At 41.7% G+C, this 14,031-nt stretch overlaps 1 protein-coding gene across 4 annotated transcripts in view; it reads left to right on the top strand.

The window, feature by feature from the left end:
* PBX3 (PBX homeobox 3) overlaps positions 1-13,749 on the top strand; it is a 231,182-nt gene extending 217,433 nt beyond the window's left edge. For 3 of the 4 annotated variants that reach the window (XM_038549347.1, XM_038549344.1, XM_038549345.1), the window contains exons 6-9: positions 7,032-7,197; positions 8,448-8,560; positions 9,382-9,471; positions 12,212-13,749. In XM_038549347.1, coding sequence (XP_038405275.1) covers positions 7,032-7,197; positions 8,448-8,560; positions 9,382-9,471; positions 12,212-12,304 — 462 coding nt within the window. In that variant the 3' untranslated portion in view covers positions 12,305-13,749. The remainder of the gene's footprint in view (positions 1-7,031; positions 7,198-8,447; positions 8,561-9,381; positions 9,472-12,211) is intronic. The other variant, XM_038549346.1, reaches the window with a different exon arrangement.
* The last annotated feature ends 282 nt before the right edge of the window (positions 13,750-14,031 follow it).

Raw genomic sequence — 14,031 nt, 5'->3', positions numbered from 1 at the left:
TGCTGTATGAAAGAAAAACAATGCCCTTTGCTCCTATTTATAACATATTGTGAATATTTCCCCATGTTAATAAATATTCTTCTTCAATATTATTTTTTTTAATTTTATTTATTTATTCGTGTGAGACAGAGAGATAGGCAGAGACCTAGGCAGAGGGAGATGCAGGCTCCTCACAGGGAACCTGATGTGGGGTTCCTTGGAACCATGACCTGAGCTAAAGGCAGATCAGATGCTCAACCACTGAGCCACTGAGACATCTCTTCAATATGATTTTTAATCAATGATCATGTTCCATTATACAGGTGTGCTATAAATCTACATTCTTTTTCTAATATAAGTAGGACTATAGGGAATCTCTTTGTGCATATATCTCCGCATATTTCCTCGAGATAACTTCTAGTAATACTGATTCAAAGGGTGTGTGCATATTTGTTGGCTTACTCTCCAGAAAGGTTATGCTAAATATTAAGTAAACTATATCTATTTCTATTTTCTTCTTTAATCAGAATGTTTTTGATTTCCTGAAGCTGACAAATTCATTGTCTAGCTTCAAAAGGTCATGGTGACACATAGAAGTGATTGCCTGAATGAACACCATTTTTATAGCCAGAGGTCTCTAATAGGCATACCCCATCAGAGGGGTGCCCACACTGTACTCACACAAAGAAATTAAAATGAAACCAGAGTTAGCCTGTTCACTTAAGGCAGCAGTCTTGAACTAGGGTATATATGGTCCACAGAGTAGCTGAAGATATTCCAGAGGTTACTAGGGCATGGTGGTTCTAAGATTTTCACTGGCTGACTTTCCTTATATATGTATATACTCTCTCCTAAAATCTATGAGCCTCAGAAAGCTGCTGTGGTGGAAGCGCTGTGTGGTTTTTCCCTCCTCCACTTTATCACTTACCATTTTTCCAACTGGGTAGCTCAGGTGTTGAGCATCTGCCTTCGGCTCAGGTCGTGACCCTGGGGTCCTGGGATCAAGTCTCGCATTGGGCTCCTGCAGAGAGCCTGCTTCTCCTTCTGCCTATGTCTCTGCCTCTCTGTGTTTCTCATGAATAAATAAATAAAATCTTTAAAAAAAAAAAAAAAAGGAATACTCCCATCCTATATGATGACCCATTGTCCCAAAGTGTGAGACCCTCTCTGGTGCCCACCAAGGGATTGTGTAAAATACTGGTAATAACCAAACTGCCTTCAATCAGCACTTTATAATCCTACACCCCTCTGATTAAGAAATGCATGTTAGATTTAAAACAAAAACAAAACACTTTACTTTTGACAATTAAAACAAATACTTTTATTTATAAGTCTTTGTATTGCTTTGATAAATTTTGGACAAATTGTAATGATAGCTTAATCCAGAAAGATACATTAAACATGTAGAGCCTTATAATTACAGGCAATAAAAACAGTTTAAATTTTCAATTTCCATACATTTCTTTTGCAGAGCATGAAAGTGTTTTGCATTAGGAGAATATGGAAGGGAAATACACTTCTAAGAACAAAAGAGAACACAAAATTTTTGACTGTTAAAGAAAAGTTACGTATTTTTGAAATGGATAGTGGGTATCAAATTGCTATTTAAATTTGGTTGGATACATTTTAAAGAATAGTGTTGCAGTTTTATTTTAAAATGTCAAGATTTACGACATACTGAAATAACATTGTTTACAACTCTATAAACTTATAATGAAAAATTATAGATGCCAACTTAAAAAATGTGCAAAGGACAGAATATATGTGAGCAGGTACCTGATAATTCAAAATTTCTTAAGGGAATATTCCAGCAAAAAGTGGGCCATCTACTGACACAGGACAGGTACCTGGCTGGGAATGCCACCTCCCCTGGCCTCAGGTGGCCTCACCTGACCCCATTCCCCACTGCACTTCCTAGAAATCTCAAGCCCAGCCTTTGTTTTCCTTCCACTTCTCTTCCACCTAGTGAGGCCGTGCAAAAGGGAGGCATGAGATAGCCTGCAGGGGCCCCTTCAGGCTTTCCCTTGGCTAGAGTGCTCTCCCTGGTCCTGTTTAGGAGCCAGGGCCTGGTGCTCCTTCCAGTGCCTTTACTCATGCCCATCCACTGGTACTCACCCTGCCCCCTGTGGTGCCCTGATTCTCACCAGTGGGAACCGTCCTATCCTGTTAGTCCTTCACTCAGACATCACATCTTTCAGAAACATTCCTTGGATCTCTGTTCCTCTTTTCCTTTATAATGGCTTCTCCTTCCTTTCTCACTACGCTAGTGGCGTTTAGAGATTGAAAGGGAAAAAAAGGAGTTAAGTTCTAGAGCAGGAAGAGGTAGGTAGCAACTGATGTTTTTGGCTTCTCTGTGTCCACAGAGCTTCTAGAGGTTTGTGCCTCTGAAATATGTAGTCTCAATAAAAATGCTGTTGAATTGAAGCTGAGTCCATTTCAGGCTCCACATTACCTCAGAAGTCTCCTCTGACTTCCCAGACCTGCTGGTACTTCTCTTCCTCCAGATCCCTGCTGTGCTTAGAATCTGTACTGCACAACTTGGTGTGATCATTACTGTCCTCCAATTTTTGCAAATTATTTTGAGTATCTAGCATTGTTTTTATAATCATATTGCAAATTCTAGGCAGGTAGAGGTACATGTTTGTTTATTCTTTTATCTCTTCGTGGCACCGTAATAGATACTCAGTAAACATCCAATTAGTATGGAAAAGGAAAAAATTGATGGGGAACCCTGGTGTTGAAACCTGGACCTATCACACTTTGCTGTATGATTTGAGGCAACTTGTGTTGTTCCTGCCAAGCAGGAAACCCATTGCAGGACTCAATCCCAGGACTCTGGGATGATGACCTGAGCTGAAGCAAATGCTTCACCGACTGAGCCACTCAGGCATCCCAACATTTGACTATTTAAAAGTGATTGGCAGTCTGCTGCTGAATTGAGCTCAGGAAATGCATGGCCCTAGTAAATGGGAGAGACTGGAAGCTTTTTTGGCCACTTCTTGGCCTTGTAGAAGGGCTCCAGAAAATTAGCAGCCTGCAGAATGTTCACTACTCGTTTCCCCAGCTGCCAAAGGCTCACAATCTGGGAGCTGATAGCAGTGAACATAAGTAGAAGGAGGAATGTGTTTGTGTTCTTATTCTCTCTTCTTGTTTTTAATTGATCTTAAAATCTTGCCTGGCCCTTCACCTTCTGCACAGTCCAGAGTCATGAATCCTTGATACATGGCTCAAAAGAGAAGCATGTGACAGCATATTCCCTTTCTCTCCACCAATTTCCTGCCTGTTTCTGTTCTGGGACCAACATACAGATCATTCTAGTTCAGAGATGGAGCAAGCTCTGCTCTACTTACTGTCCTATGTGAACAGCTTGGCTTTACTGTAAGAACCGTGTAGGAGGGACACATGTGATCTGTAGCTTTGGGTGCTTCCCACAGGGTGAGGGTGGAGGTTCTTTTGAAACTAATTGTACCCATCTGTTTCTAAAAGGTGACAGAAATTCCTGAACTTAGATGTCGATTTATAGATTAATTACACTGATCTTAGTTACAGCAGTATAGTCTTAATAGCCGATTGCTGCAATACCCAAATCTGTGATATAAGAATGTGACGTGCATATTTTAATTTGAGAAATAGTTTAACATTTTTAGATATTCATTTAGATGTGGTTATGCAGGTTAAACATAACGTATGATCACTGCTTCTTTCATTGCTTCCAATTAAACCTTGCTTGTTAGTTTAACCTCTAGGTAATCCCATCAAACAATTGGTGTCAAGGAAACACTGCCCACAGTAGCTTCGGATGAGTGGCCATTAATTTTAATTGCCTTGATATTAAAGATTAAGAAGTATTGGGACTAGCAGAATAGAAACGATCTGATGTCAAGCAAATCCACTTGCTAAAGCTTCCCCAGGCTGCTGGTGATATTAAAATTTTACTGTGAGAATTAAATAAACCTTTATTAGTGATGACTGTTGTTTGATTGGTCCAGGGGTATGCATAAACACAGGATTCTTGCATATCTGGAGATGAGACCCTTCAGTGGTACAGAGATTCCTCAATTATGAAACTGTTAATAAAGCTGTAATCTGATTTTCCAGGCTAGGTTTCATTAATGTATTATAGCTTCTCTGATTGTCAAGGTAATATTAACTACAAAGTATGGAATTCAACAGAGAATTGTTTAGAAGAGGAGAATTCTAAGATGGGCCTTTGTTGCTAAATTCAGAGTTGGGGAATTTTCATTAATTATACTTAAGAAATGCCAAATTCCCTCTCAACCAGGAATATCTCCCTTCACACTGTAGATATATTCAATATTTAACTCTTTTGAAGGTCTGCCAGTCTTATTCAGACAAACTGGAGTGATGTATGTTGAAGGAATTTTTTGCAAACCAGCTCTCTAAGTGTGCCTTCTGAGCTGAGAATGTGCTTGTGAAACATGAGGTAGGGTCTGAGAGAACTTGCTTTAACCAGCATAATCAGAACAGATACCTTTATGTTCCTTTTTCAGTCTTGAGTGAGAACTTTTGTTTTTAGAGTCCTATAATTCTGATATGGGAATGACCCTAACAGTCACTGAACTGACTTCTCCCAGAGTATCTGTCTCCCTGTTCTTAGAGGCCTGGGCCCCACATCAGCATCATCTCTGGCTTCCCCCTCTCCCCTGACCTCTACAGCTGGTCTGTGGCTAATTCTGCCAGTGTCTCCCCTCGATAGCTGTCTTCTCCATAACTACAGCTTTACCTGGTTATGGTTTTCATTTCCTCCTTCCCTGTGCATTCTCCTGGCTCTTCCTCCCACTACCACATCCTACTCAATGATCATGTGCTCCTATCCCAAGCCTTTGGATCTCAAAGAAGGGAGGGCAGAGAATACCAATCGCCCAGTGGAATTCAGTCCCTCAGGGCTGTTTGAGAACCTAGTATTATCACCAGCTAGGTGTTGGAACTAAAGCCAATGATTAGAAAGGAGAGGGAACCAGATCTTAGTTCTATATAGGGAACTGTATATCTGTCAGAATCGTCCAACGGGGAATCAGGGACTTTGTAAGGTAGGAAGTACCACGTCTCTAGAGGCAGAGATGCCATGAATGCAAAGAGAAAACGGAGAAGGTGGTACAGGTTAAGAGGACACATAAACTCCATTTTAGACCTATTAAGTTGGAGGTTGTGGCAAACATTTATATATTAGTGTCTTTAAAGTCAAGAACCAAAATTCATAGAAGTTAGGGCTAGAGATGGAACTCTGGGAGTCATCCACACACAGAGACAATGATTGAAATCAATGTGGATAAGATTGCTCAAGGAGAAGAGAGAAGAGGACCAAGAGCTGAGTTTTGGAGAACACACACACAGACACATGCATGCACACACACACACACTGGCATATCAGACACTCCCAAAAGGTCAAACAAGGAAAGAAAAAGGGCATTGAATTTGGGACAGGTTAAGTTATGCCTACATAACCACCTCAATCAACCACCTAGTCCTTGAGATTAAGATTAAATGAGAGAATATATGCAGAGGGTTCTGCATAATGCTTGACACATGGGAGATAGTCATTAAATGATGGTTATTATGACCCCTAAAATTTGGTATGAAGGAAGGAAGTGCAATATACGATCCATAAGGGGTGAGGAGGGTGGGGGGTATACTAGTGGAACAGGAGCAGCTAGGAAGTCCTGATCTGTAGCATATTTACTTCCTGGTGCGTTTTGGCTTCTCTCTGTCTGATGAACTCATGCTCATGGTTCCCACATGGATCCTCAGTGAGTATGTTTCCCCACTATGAGACAGCATGTGGGCGGTAGCAAGGGCATATTGTCTTCCTCACGTGGCTTCCTTGCCAGGGTTCTCTGGCTTCTTCTGGAAAGATGATTGCCATGGGTTGAAGAATGAGTTCTGTTTCCAAAGCAATTAAACTATTGGCAGAGAAGGTCAATAAGCATACCCACTGGCACAAATTGGGTTGGAGGGCTCACACCACTCCTTATTTTTCCTCAGGGCCTCTGAATAGCTGTTCAGGATAAAACAGTCCCCCACACAGCCTGATACCACAGCAACATGCCCCTTTGACAGATTATTAAGAAATTATTGAAGAGTATTTTTAAACTGTTACTTTAACAAAAGAGAGGTCAGAGCCTTTTATATAGCAGGCGGGTACCTTTTTATAAACTGCAGCGTGGGTTTTAGTTTCTTTATAGAGCTCAGCTACAGGTGCCTGAACACATCACATAACTATGAGCAAGGAATCTCAGGCTGAAATTTTGCTGTCAGTGAAATGTGATGACATCTTCCTGTTGCCAAGCTCCTCTTTAGAAATCTCTTCCATTTGCACGGGCTGACATCATAAGTTGTGTGTAAAAGACCTAAGTATATTCCAGCTGATGAAATCAGAGCAGCTCCCCTATATTTGCATTTGACCTTATTGGAATTACTTAAATTTCAAGTTGTGACCTTCTCGTGTGTTAACTGGAGGAGCTTGAGCAGCCACCTTGGCAGACATAGTACCTTCAAGACAGGAGACAAAAGGATCATTCATCCATTATTAATTGATGTTATTTCAGCAGACCAAACATGATTCTACTGTCCAGCTGCCAAAATCATTCCAGACCCAAAAAGAATAAGTCATTCCTTCACAAAAATTTATTATTTACCTAACTTAACAAAAATATTCCCCCTTTAGGTTTTCAGCTACTTTTGGGTGGGGGGCTGGTCATTCATATATTAGTTGGTATATACCAACTGAATACTTTTTAGGAACAGTGCACCAGTCCTCTTTAATAGTACTGTTGCTAACTCTAAGAAGTGGTATTGATTCTGACTGTCAGGGTTTCTGAAGAGAGAAAACAAACCCCAAAAACCATTATGCACCATCCACAGGATGTGATTGCAAGCTAAGAATTGAATGTCTCCCAAGGGAAAAAAAAAAAAAAAGAATGTCTCCCAAGGTGTCTCTCTGGTGTCTCACAGTTATTATTGGAGGTTTGACTCTTTTTTTTTTCCCCCTTTTGACCTCTCTTTCCCTTTACTCATGTCCTTGTAATCTGTAGGTATCCAACTGGTTTGGCAACAAACGAATCAGGTACAAGAAGAATATCGGCAAGTTTCAGGAAGAAGCCAACCTCTATGCCGCAAAGACAGCCGTGACGGCCGCGCATGCAGTAGCTGCAGCTGTGCAGAACAACCAGACCAATTCGCCCACCACACCAAATTCTGGTGCGTACTGGCTGCTCGCTCCCTACTTGGCTCAGGCAGCCCTTGTGCCACAAAACCCTGTCCCAAAGGCCAGGACACAGGAGCCATACTGAGGACACAGTGGATTTATAAAGGAAGATTTATATTAAAATGAGGGCTTATTCTAGGGCCAGGCGAATGAGTGGATGGCCAGAGTCTGTAAACCCACTGTTCATAATGAGTGCTACTCGCTACTGGTAGATTCTGGAACCTTTACACTTAATAGTGGTTTTTAATTCAGCAGTTATGCCAAGTGCTATCACTAATAATTATTTTAACTATACTGTTCCATGTATCATTTTAACATCCATAGTGATCTGTCAAAGGGAATTGCAGAAGTGGGAGGTTAAACTGTTGCTGTGCATCATGAAGCTAGAATGTTGGAGTACAGCAGTGCTTTCTGGTTAATATAGTGGCAGACTCCGGTCTGCTGTCCTTCTTGGCATTTCCTTAGCACCTGTGCTGCCATGGCAGGTGGTGAGCCATGAGGGGTGTGGCACTTAATACATGGATGCAGTATCTGCAATATTGTGGTACATTTGGACCACATTTTATGTGACATTTGTGATGGGGTTAAAAACATCTAAGAACTACAGGGAGCCTGAGTAACAGTGAAAGATGTGCAGCTCATCTACGCAGATGAACACAAGAAGCAATTCAAGGCACTTTTCTAAGAAGATCTTTTAAATATAATCTTTAAAAGTTTAGAAAGCAAGGGGATTTTATTTGTTTGTTGTCTTTCTCCCACCTTCTCTCCCTCACCTCCCTTGCCCCAAACTCCTCACCCCCTGTGCTTTTTAATGAAACATAAGCAGGTGAAAGCTAGGTAGAAGGTATGGCTAAGAAAGAGCTTCAGAAAAAATGTTTCTTCTCCACATAATTGTCTACTGTGACAGTTAATGATGGCAAACAGCTCATTTCATGACTGAGCCCTAGAGATAAATGAAAAGAAGGGGGTGGCTCCAGGCCAGCTGCTGGGTGTTTTTCTGTTTCCTTCAGTTTGCTCTTTGTTTCTTATTTGGATTTCCCCACTGGTAGAACTTTCCTAGCTGCAAAATGAATCATAGGACTTAACTCCTTGGAGTGATCCTCCATCTTCTTAGATCTGGAAATGCTTTATGTTGTACCAGACCTTTCCCTTCTGCACCTTTTCTCCTTTCCCTGCCTACAGGTCTTTGAGGATTATGTGTGTAGCTCTCTGTTATTCAGCTACTTAACTCTTTCCTTTCCAGGTTCTTCTGGTTCTTTTAACCTCCCAAATTCTGGGGACATGTTCATGAACATGCAGAGTCTGAATGGGGATTCTTACCAAGGGTCCCAAGTCGGAGCCAATGTGCAATCACAGGTAGGAGAAATGCCCCAACTGGGGCCTTTCTAGCAGGGTAGGGTTTGGGTTCAAAACTCCATACTCTTACCCCATGGAAGTGGTCTGCACATCCATGCAGAACCTGTGCTGGGTGCTTCCCAATGTGACCCATCTGCCCCACCATTTAATTTAATAAGAAGTCAAGTGAACAGTGACTTTTGATGATTCAAACCTAATAAACTTTGTGAATGCATTCGGCTCTGGCTTGAGCTCATGGAGAGGGATGGGTGCATCTTACCTTTGTAACAACAGCAACAACAACACATTGTGTGTGCAAATGTATGTATGGTTTAAAAACATATTACTGTTTCATTTCTGAAATTTTTAAAGTCAGAATTAAAAAAAACCTGAGTTCTTAAAGTATATTCCAGGTTCAACTCTTTTCTCATCCTCGTAATTGAGAGCAACTACTTGTGTTTATGTGTTCAGGTGTGTGTGTGCGCGTGTGCGCGCGCATGTTTGTGTGTGTGTGTGAGAGAGAGAGAGAGAGAGAGAGAGAGATCCAGTATACATATTTATAAGTAGTTTTCACCCATAGCCACACACATTTCGTTGACGTAGATGGAAAGTTTGCATTGCCAGGAAGCTGTTATTGTTTGGCTGGCATGAAAAACAAAGATGTGTGAGTTTAAATATGCAAAGAATTGTTGAAATTCTGCCAGTCACATTTGATTGATAAATTTGTCTTTCATTGAAGATGCTAAACCCTTGTGGCACACATAATTCAAATTGTTTCCTTTTGTAAATGATGATGTTTTAATAGATTTGGGATGATGAATTTTATTTCGTCTCACTTCTAGGTGGATACCCTCCGTCATGTTATCAATCAGACGGGAGGCTACAGTGATGGCCTTGGAGGAAACTCACTGTACAGTCCACATAATTTAAATGTGAGTACTCTGGGGAACCAGATTCAAAGAGCTGGAGGAACAGCGGCGGGTCAACAATGACTAATAAATAAATTAATAGCCATTTGACTTGGCTTCTCATCTTGTTGGCAGGTGGGGAAGGCAGCATTTCTACTGCACTTTTATTTTATGAACCTAAACACTTAATGTTACCATGATGCCCTTAGAAGTCCTCACAGCTAACCAGGGTGGCTAGCATTCTGTCGTCAATAGGGACTCAAACGTCAGCCCGTTAAGATGCCATCTTTCCTACTGGCTGTGCTGTATTCCAGGGAGATGGTGAAAAACAGGTCATTTATCTTAGAATCAAGCAGCAGGAAACATTCCCATAGCTCAAGTGAAGGGGACAACCTTGGAGGGTCCCAGACAGATCAACAGATCAATTCTCAACAAAGAATTCTGTTCTTAAGAGCAAGCTAGCTGTGTTGTCAATGTGGGATGAGAAACCTGTTCAGCACTTTTAGTGGCCTCGATTTTTTTTTTTTAATTATGGAGGAAATAATTTTAGCTTGTGTAACCAATTCACCAAAACTTCACTTCTACCCCACACTGACATGGATGGGAAATGGCAAGATTTACAGGCCCTGCAAGGGATCCAGGGGCGGGGGTCATCAGAGTGGACTGGGTGGGCAGTGGTGAATAGAACCTGGGATTCCAGACTTAAGGAGAAAACGAACTGCCCCAAGCATGGTGGTAGAGTTGGGAGGAAAGTGGACAAAATTCTCCCTTTTTTAGGGCCTTGGCTGGTGTGACAGTAAACATTCATGATTGAAAAAGTGATTGAGAATGTTCGATTGTAAAGGGAAGAAAGGACCATTAAATACTCAAATCTTTTACATTTGAAATGTCAAATCTTTCTTTTTGGGTTTATAAATAACTCATAATAACCCACAACAAACCATATAAAAAGCCTTTTAGTTGCATTTCTCCTTTTTCATTTAAGTGTTTTGAAATGCTTCAGAGAATGTGCGATATCCTTATCAACATGATAAAATATGAAACTGTGATTGCCTGCAGCATTTTACAGACATGAATTCCATCTTCACTGATGAGGCTTGATAAGGCGCTGTTGTATAATACAGTGCATAATCTCAAACCACCAGAGGAAGGATTAATTTATTTTGAAAAAAAAAGAATGCTTGCTGACAACCTCTCCTCCAGCTGCCATGCTGGGTAAAAATATTGTACATTTGTTGTTTATAAATTTGGATAAAAGAGGAATGATGTTTACTTCAGATGGAATATCTTTAGACTTGTATCTGTGTAAGAGTTTTTCTTTTTCTAAGTAGATTTTCATACCTGAGGGGTAAATCAGCTTACTGTTTAGATAGAGAAGAGGATGTCTTAGAGTCCCACAGACGCACATGAGTGTGTCACCATCCAACCTGCAAAACCAGGAAGGCTATGGAAATGCATCGCCAGAGCATTAGCTTTTTCCTAGCTGCAATTTGATATGCCCCAAGCCTGGAAAATCCTTTTCCCCTTTGGCTCTGATCATCTCTGTGGGATCCTTTGGTCCCCCTTCTACTTCCTTTCCCTTGGTCCTAGAGGGAGGAAAGGTGCTTTCCATGCAGCACTGCACAGTGAATCAGAAGACAGGGCACTCTCTAAGAACAGTGACCATGGGAGAAAGAAACCGGCCCAGCAAGCACAGAGCTCATCTAATAGCCACATCTGGGCTGGGCGGGGACTCTAGACCCCATTCCCAGTAGCCTAGTGGCACAGGCCTTGAAGAAGAGATTTTAGATGGACTCACAGAAGTCGGAGACTCAAGCAAAAGAAGCAGGGGGGCCAGATGACCCACACTGACACTGGTGTGGGCATCCGGCTCTGGGGACAGCATAGCAGGAGGCCGGGCTGAGCCGTAGGCACTGGGTGTCAGCCAGCTCACCCTTGCCTTCTCTCCAGGAAGGCCCGCCCCGTCACTTCCACTCAATGTTCCCCAACTTACAAGCCCAGCACCTCCCTCTTCTTGACTGACATAAAAATATGTAGCGACAAGCTGTCTGCCACAGCAGAAATCTGATCAGACATTGATTTCAGCAATTGCCTCTATAGGCCAAGACATAAGGCAAATTTGTTTCGGAGCACTGTTACTGCTGATGCAGGGCTGAGGCGGGAAGGGCCAGTGGCATGCGAAGAGCCGTAGCAACATCCCAAATAGGAGCTCCAGTTAGAGATAATTGGAATACAGATTTGAATAGTGTGCTCCTCCGCAGTTCATGCATTTTCATTCTGGAAGATGCGATTTGGAGGGAAAGTCTGGCCTTCATTTTCCCAGGGTTACAGTAGCCGGCTATCAGGGAACTTCTTCTCTATGGAAATGAGGATTAAGCTGGGCTGGAGGTTATACTTCATGGAGCCCAAGGACTGGCTGAGGCCTTGAACTGAGCTTCTCCACTACTCCCTTCTTAAAAGATCTCTTTCCCAGTCGCTTTATTTTTACAGCAAATCAAAGGCTGAGCTGCGTGCCAGCTTGAGACTCACTGAAGCTCTCCTTCAGCGAGCTGATTTATTGCCAAGACTTTACTTGGTGGGATGGATTTGTTTTACATGCATTTAATCCTACTTTAACACATGCTTCAAACTCCTGCCAATGTGGGTTTAGAAAATACATTTTGCTAATGTATCTTTGCTCTCGTGTTGTCATGTGAGTGTTTTAAATTAGGGAATAGAATTAATATGGAGAAGTGTACCCGTTGAACTGCATTTCTCTTTTCAGGCTAATGGAGGCTGGCAGGACGCAACAACTCCATCTTCGGTGACTTCCCCGACAGAAGGCCCAGGAAGTGTGCACTCTGATACCTCTAACTGATCTCTGGCAACACTTTTCCCTGAGCTGACATGCCTTGATACGTGCATTCAGAGCAACAGGAGGAAAAGGAAAGAGTTTTTGTAGCCCACCATTTACAGCTTTACTGTAATACCTTGTCTTATTAGAGAACTTGGTAAATCAGTTTTTTAAGGAATCATAATCATTTGTATTTATACTTAAAAACACATAATGTTAAAAAAGCACTTTATCCAATTAGGCCAAGATTTAACATTGTTGACAGTCCTATAGCTATTTTATCATAATTTATTATCAATATTTTACATTAATTGTTTCACAGTTGCCAATGACTTGGCCTTAAGGGTAAAAAGTACAATATATGCTGAACCTCAATCGTTAAAGCAGATGCAAAGATTCACCTCACCTAAATTGAATTTCTTGCATATTTTCATCACGGACTTTGTCTTTCTTTCATATCACTAATGGGGTTGAAATGAAGGAGCTGTTTGGCTATCTCTGTTAACGATGGTTTGTTTAAGAATCTTCCTGGTCACGTTTGTGTTTCGATCTCTTATGTTATAATTAGATCATAGACTGGTAGCATCTTTTCTCTCTCTGGAAGCACCAGTGCCCAGAGTCGGCTCGGTAACTAAATTATGGATCCAGATTGTTCTGAGAGATGAAGACACTTGCTGCTGATAAGAGGAGAACACGAGATCCGTCTGGGGTTGTACGGTGTGCGCTGGGTGCTGCACGGACTTGTCAAGGTTTGCTATGTCCTCTGGGCATCCACAAAGGCCCTGCTCTCTGGAGTGTTGTATATAGTGTAGCAAAAGAGTATTTATACATCTCACCAATCAAAACACAGCTTTATTACCTCATGCGAACTCATACAAACCAATAGAATTTCAACATGTTCTGTAGCTTAGAGTGCTCACTTACTACCTCTGAACAATACTCACGCTGTAGTTTGTCTCTTTCTTACCTTTTTGCATCTTGTAATTAACTCTTTGTTTCCTTCATAAAATGTAATGTACATTGTAATCTTTTAAAAGAAAAATCAGGGTTGCATTTGCAACTTTTAAAAAACCGAGAGTGGAAACATTGGGTCTTCAATGAACACAGGATCAGTAGAACTGTTGTAAATACTGAGAAAGCATTTTGAATGTTCTTCATCTTATTACTAATCCATGCAAAAAAGAAAAAAAAAAAAAAGCGGCGCCGATTGTGATGCATTCAAAGTCCAGTATTCGGTACTGTATATTTCACCCTGTGTGCTGGGGCCCCCTCTCCTTCCTCTCTTTTTGTATTGTATGCGATTCTGAAACTGATTGAGTCATGAAAATAATTTGTGGCGGTGATTCTAATGTATTAAAACTGTTTCGTGTTCCTTTCTAACTGGATTACACCCTGGATTGAAAAAGTCTTCCTCGTGGTAGCTCTATGTAGTTTCAAACATGAATAAACTTTTTGCTTTCATGATTAAATGTTGCAGTGTCTTAAGTAGGCTGCCACAGGAGCCGGCCAGGGGGTCCGGCAAACAGAAAGCCTGCCCAGAAGCGGGCCGGGCCGTGGGAAGGTGCAGCCTGTCACCCACACAGGGGCTTTGAAATGATGGGAAAGCAAGTGGTGGAGAACAGCTCAACTGACTGGCTGCCCCCCTCTGCGTGGGCTCCCAGCTAACTCCCGGACCATTGTTACGTGTCCTCTGTGGATCCCTGAGTTCTAAGAACTCCCCAGGGATGGTATTACCCCCACTGGCAGAGATT

The sequence above is a fragment of the Canis lupus genome, chromosome 9 (assembly GCF_011100685.1).
Source record: "Canis lupus familiaris isolate Mischka breed German Shepherd chromosome 9, alternate assembly UU_Cfam_GSD_1.0, whole genome shotgun sequence".
Taxonomy (NCBI): Eukaryota; Metazoa; Chordata; class Mammalia; order Carnivora; family Canidae; genus Canis; species Canis lupus.
This window is presented reverse-complemented; position numbering and strand designations above follow the sequence as displayed.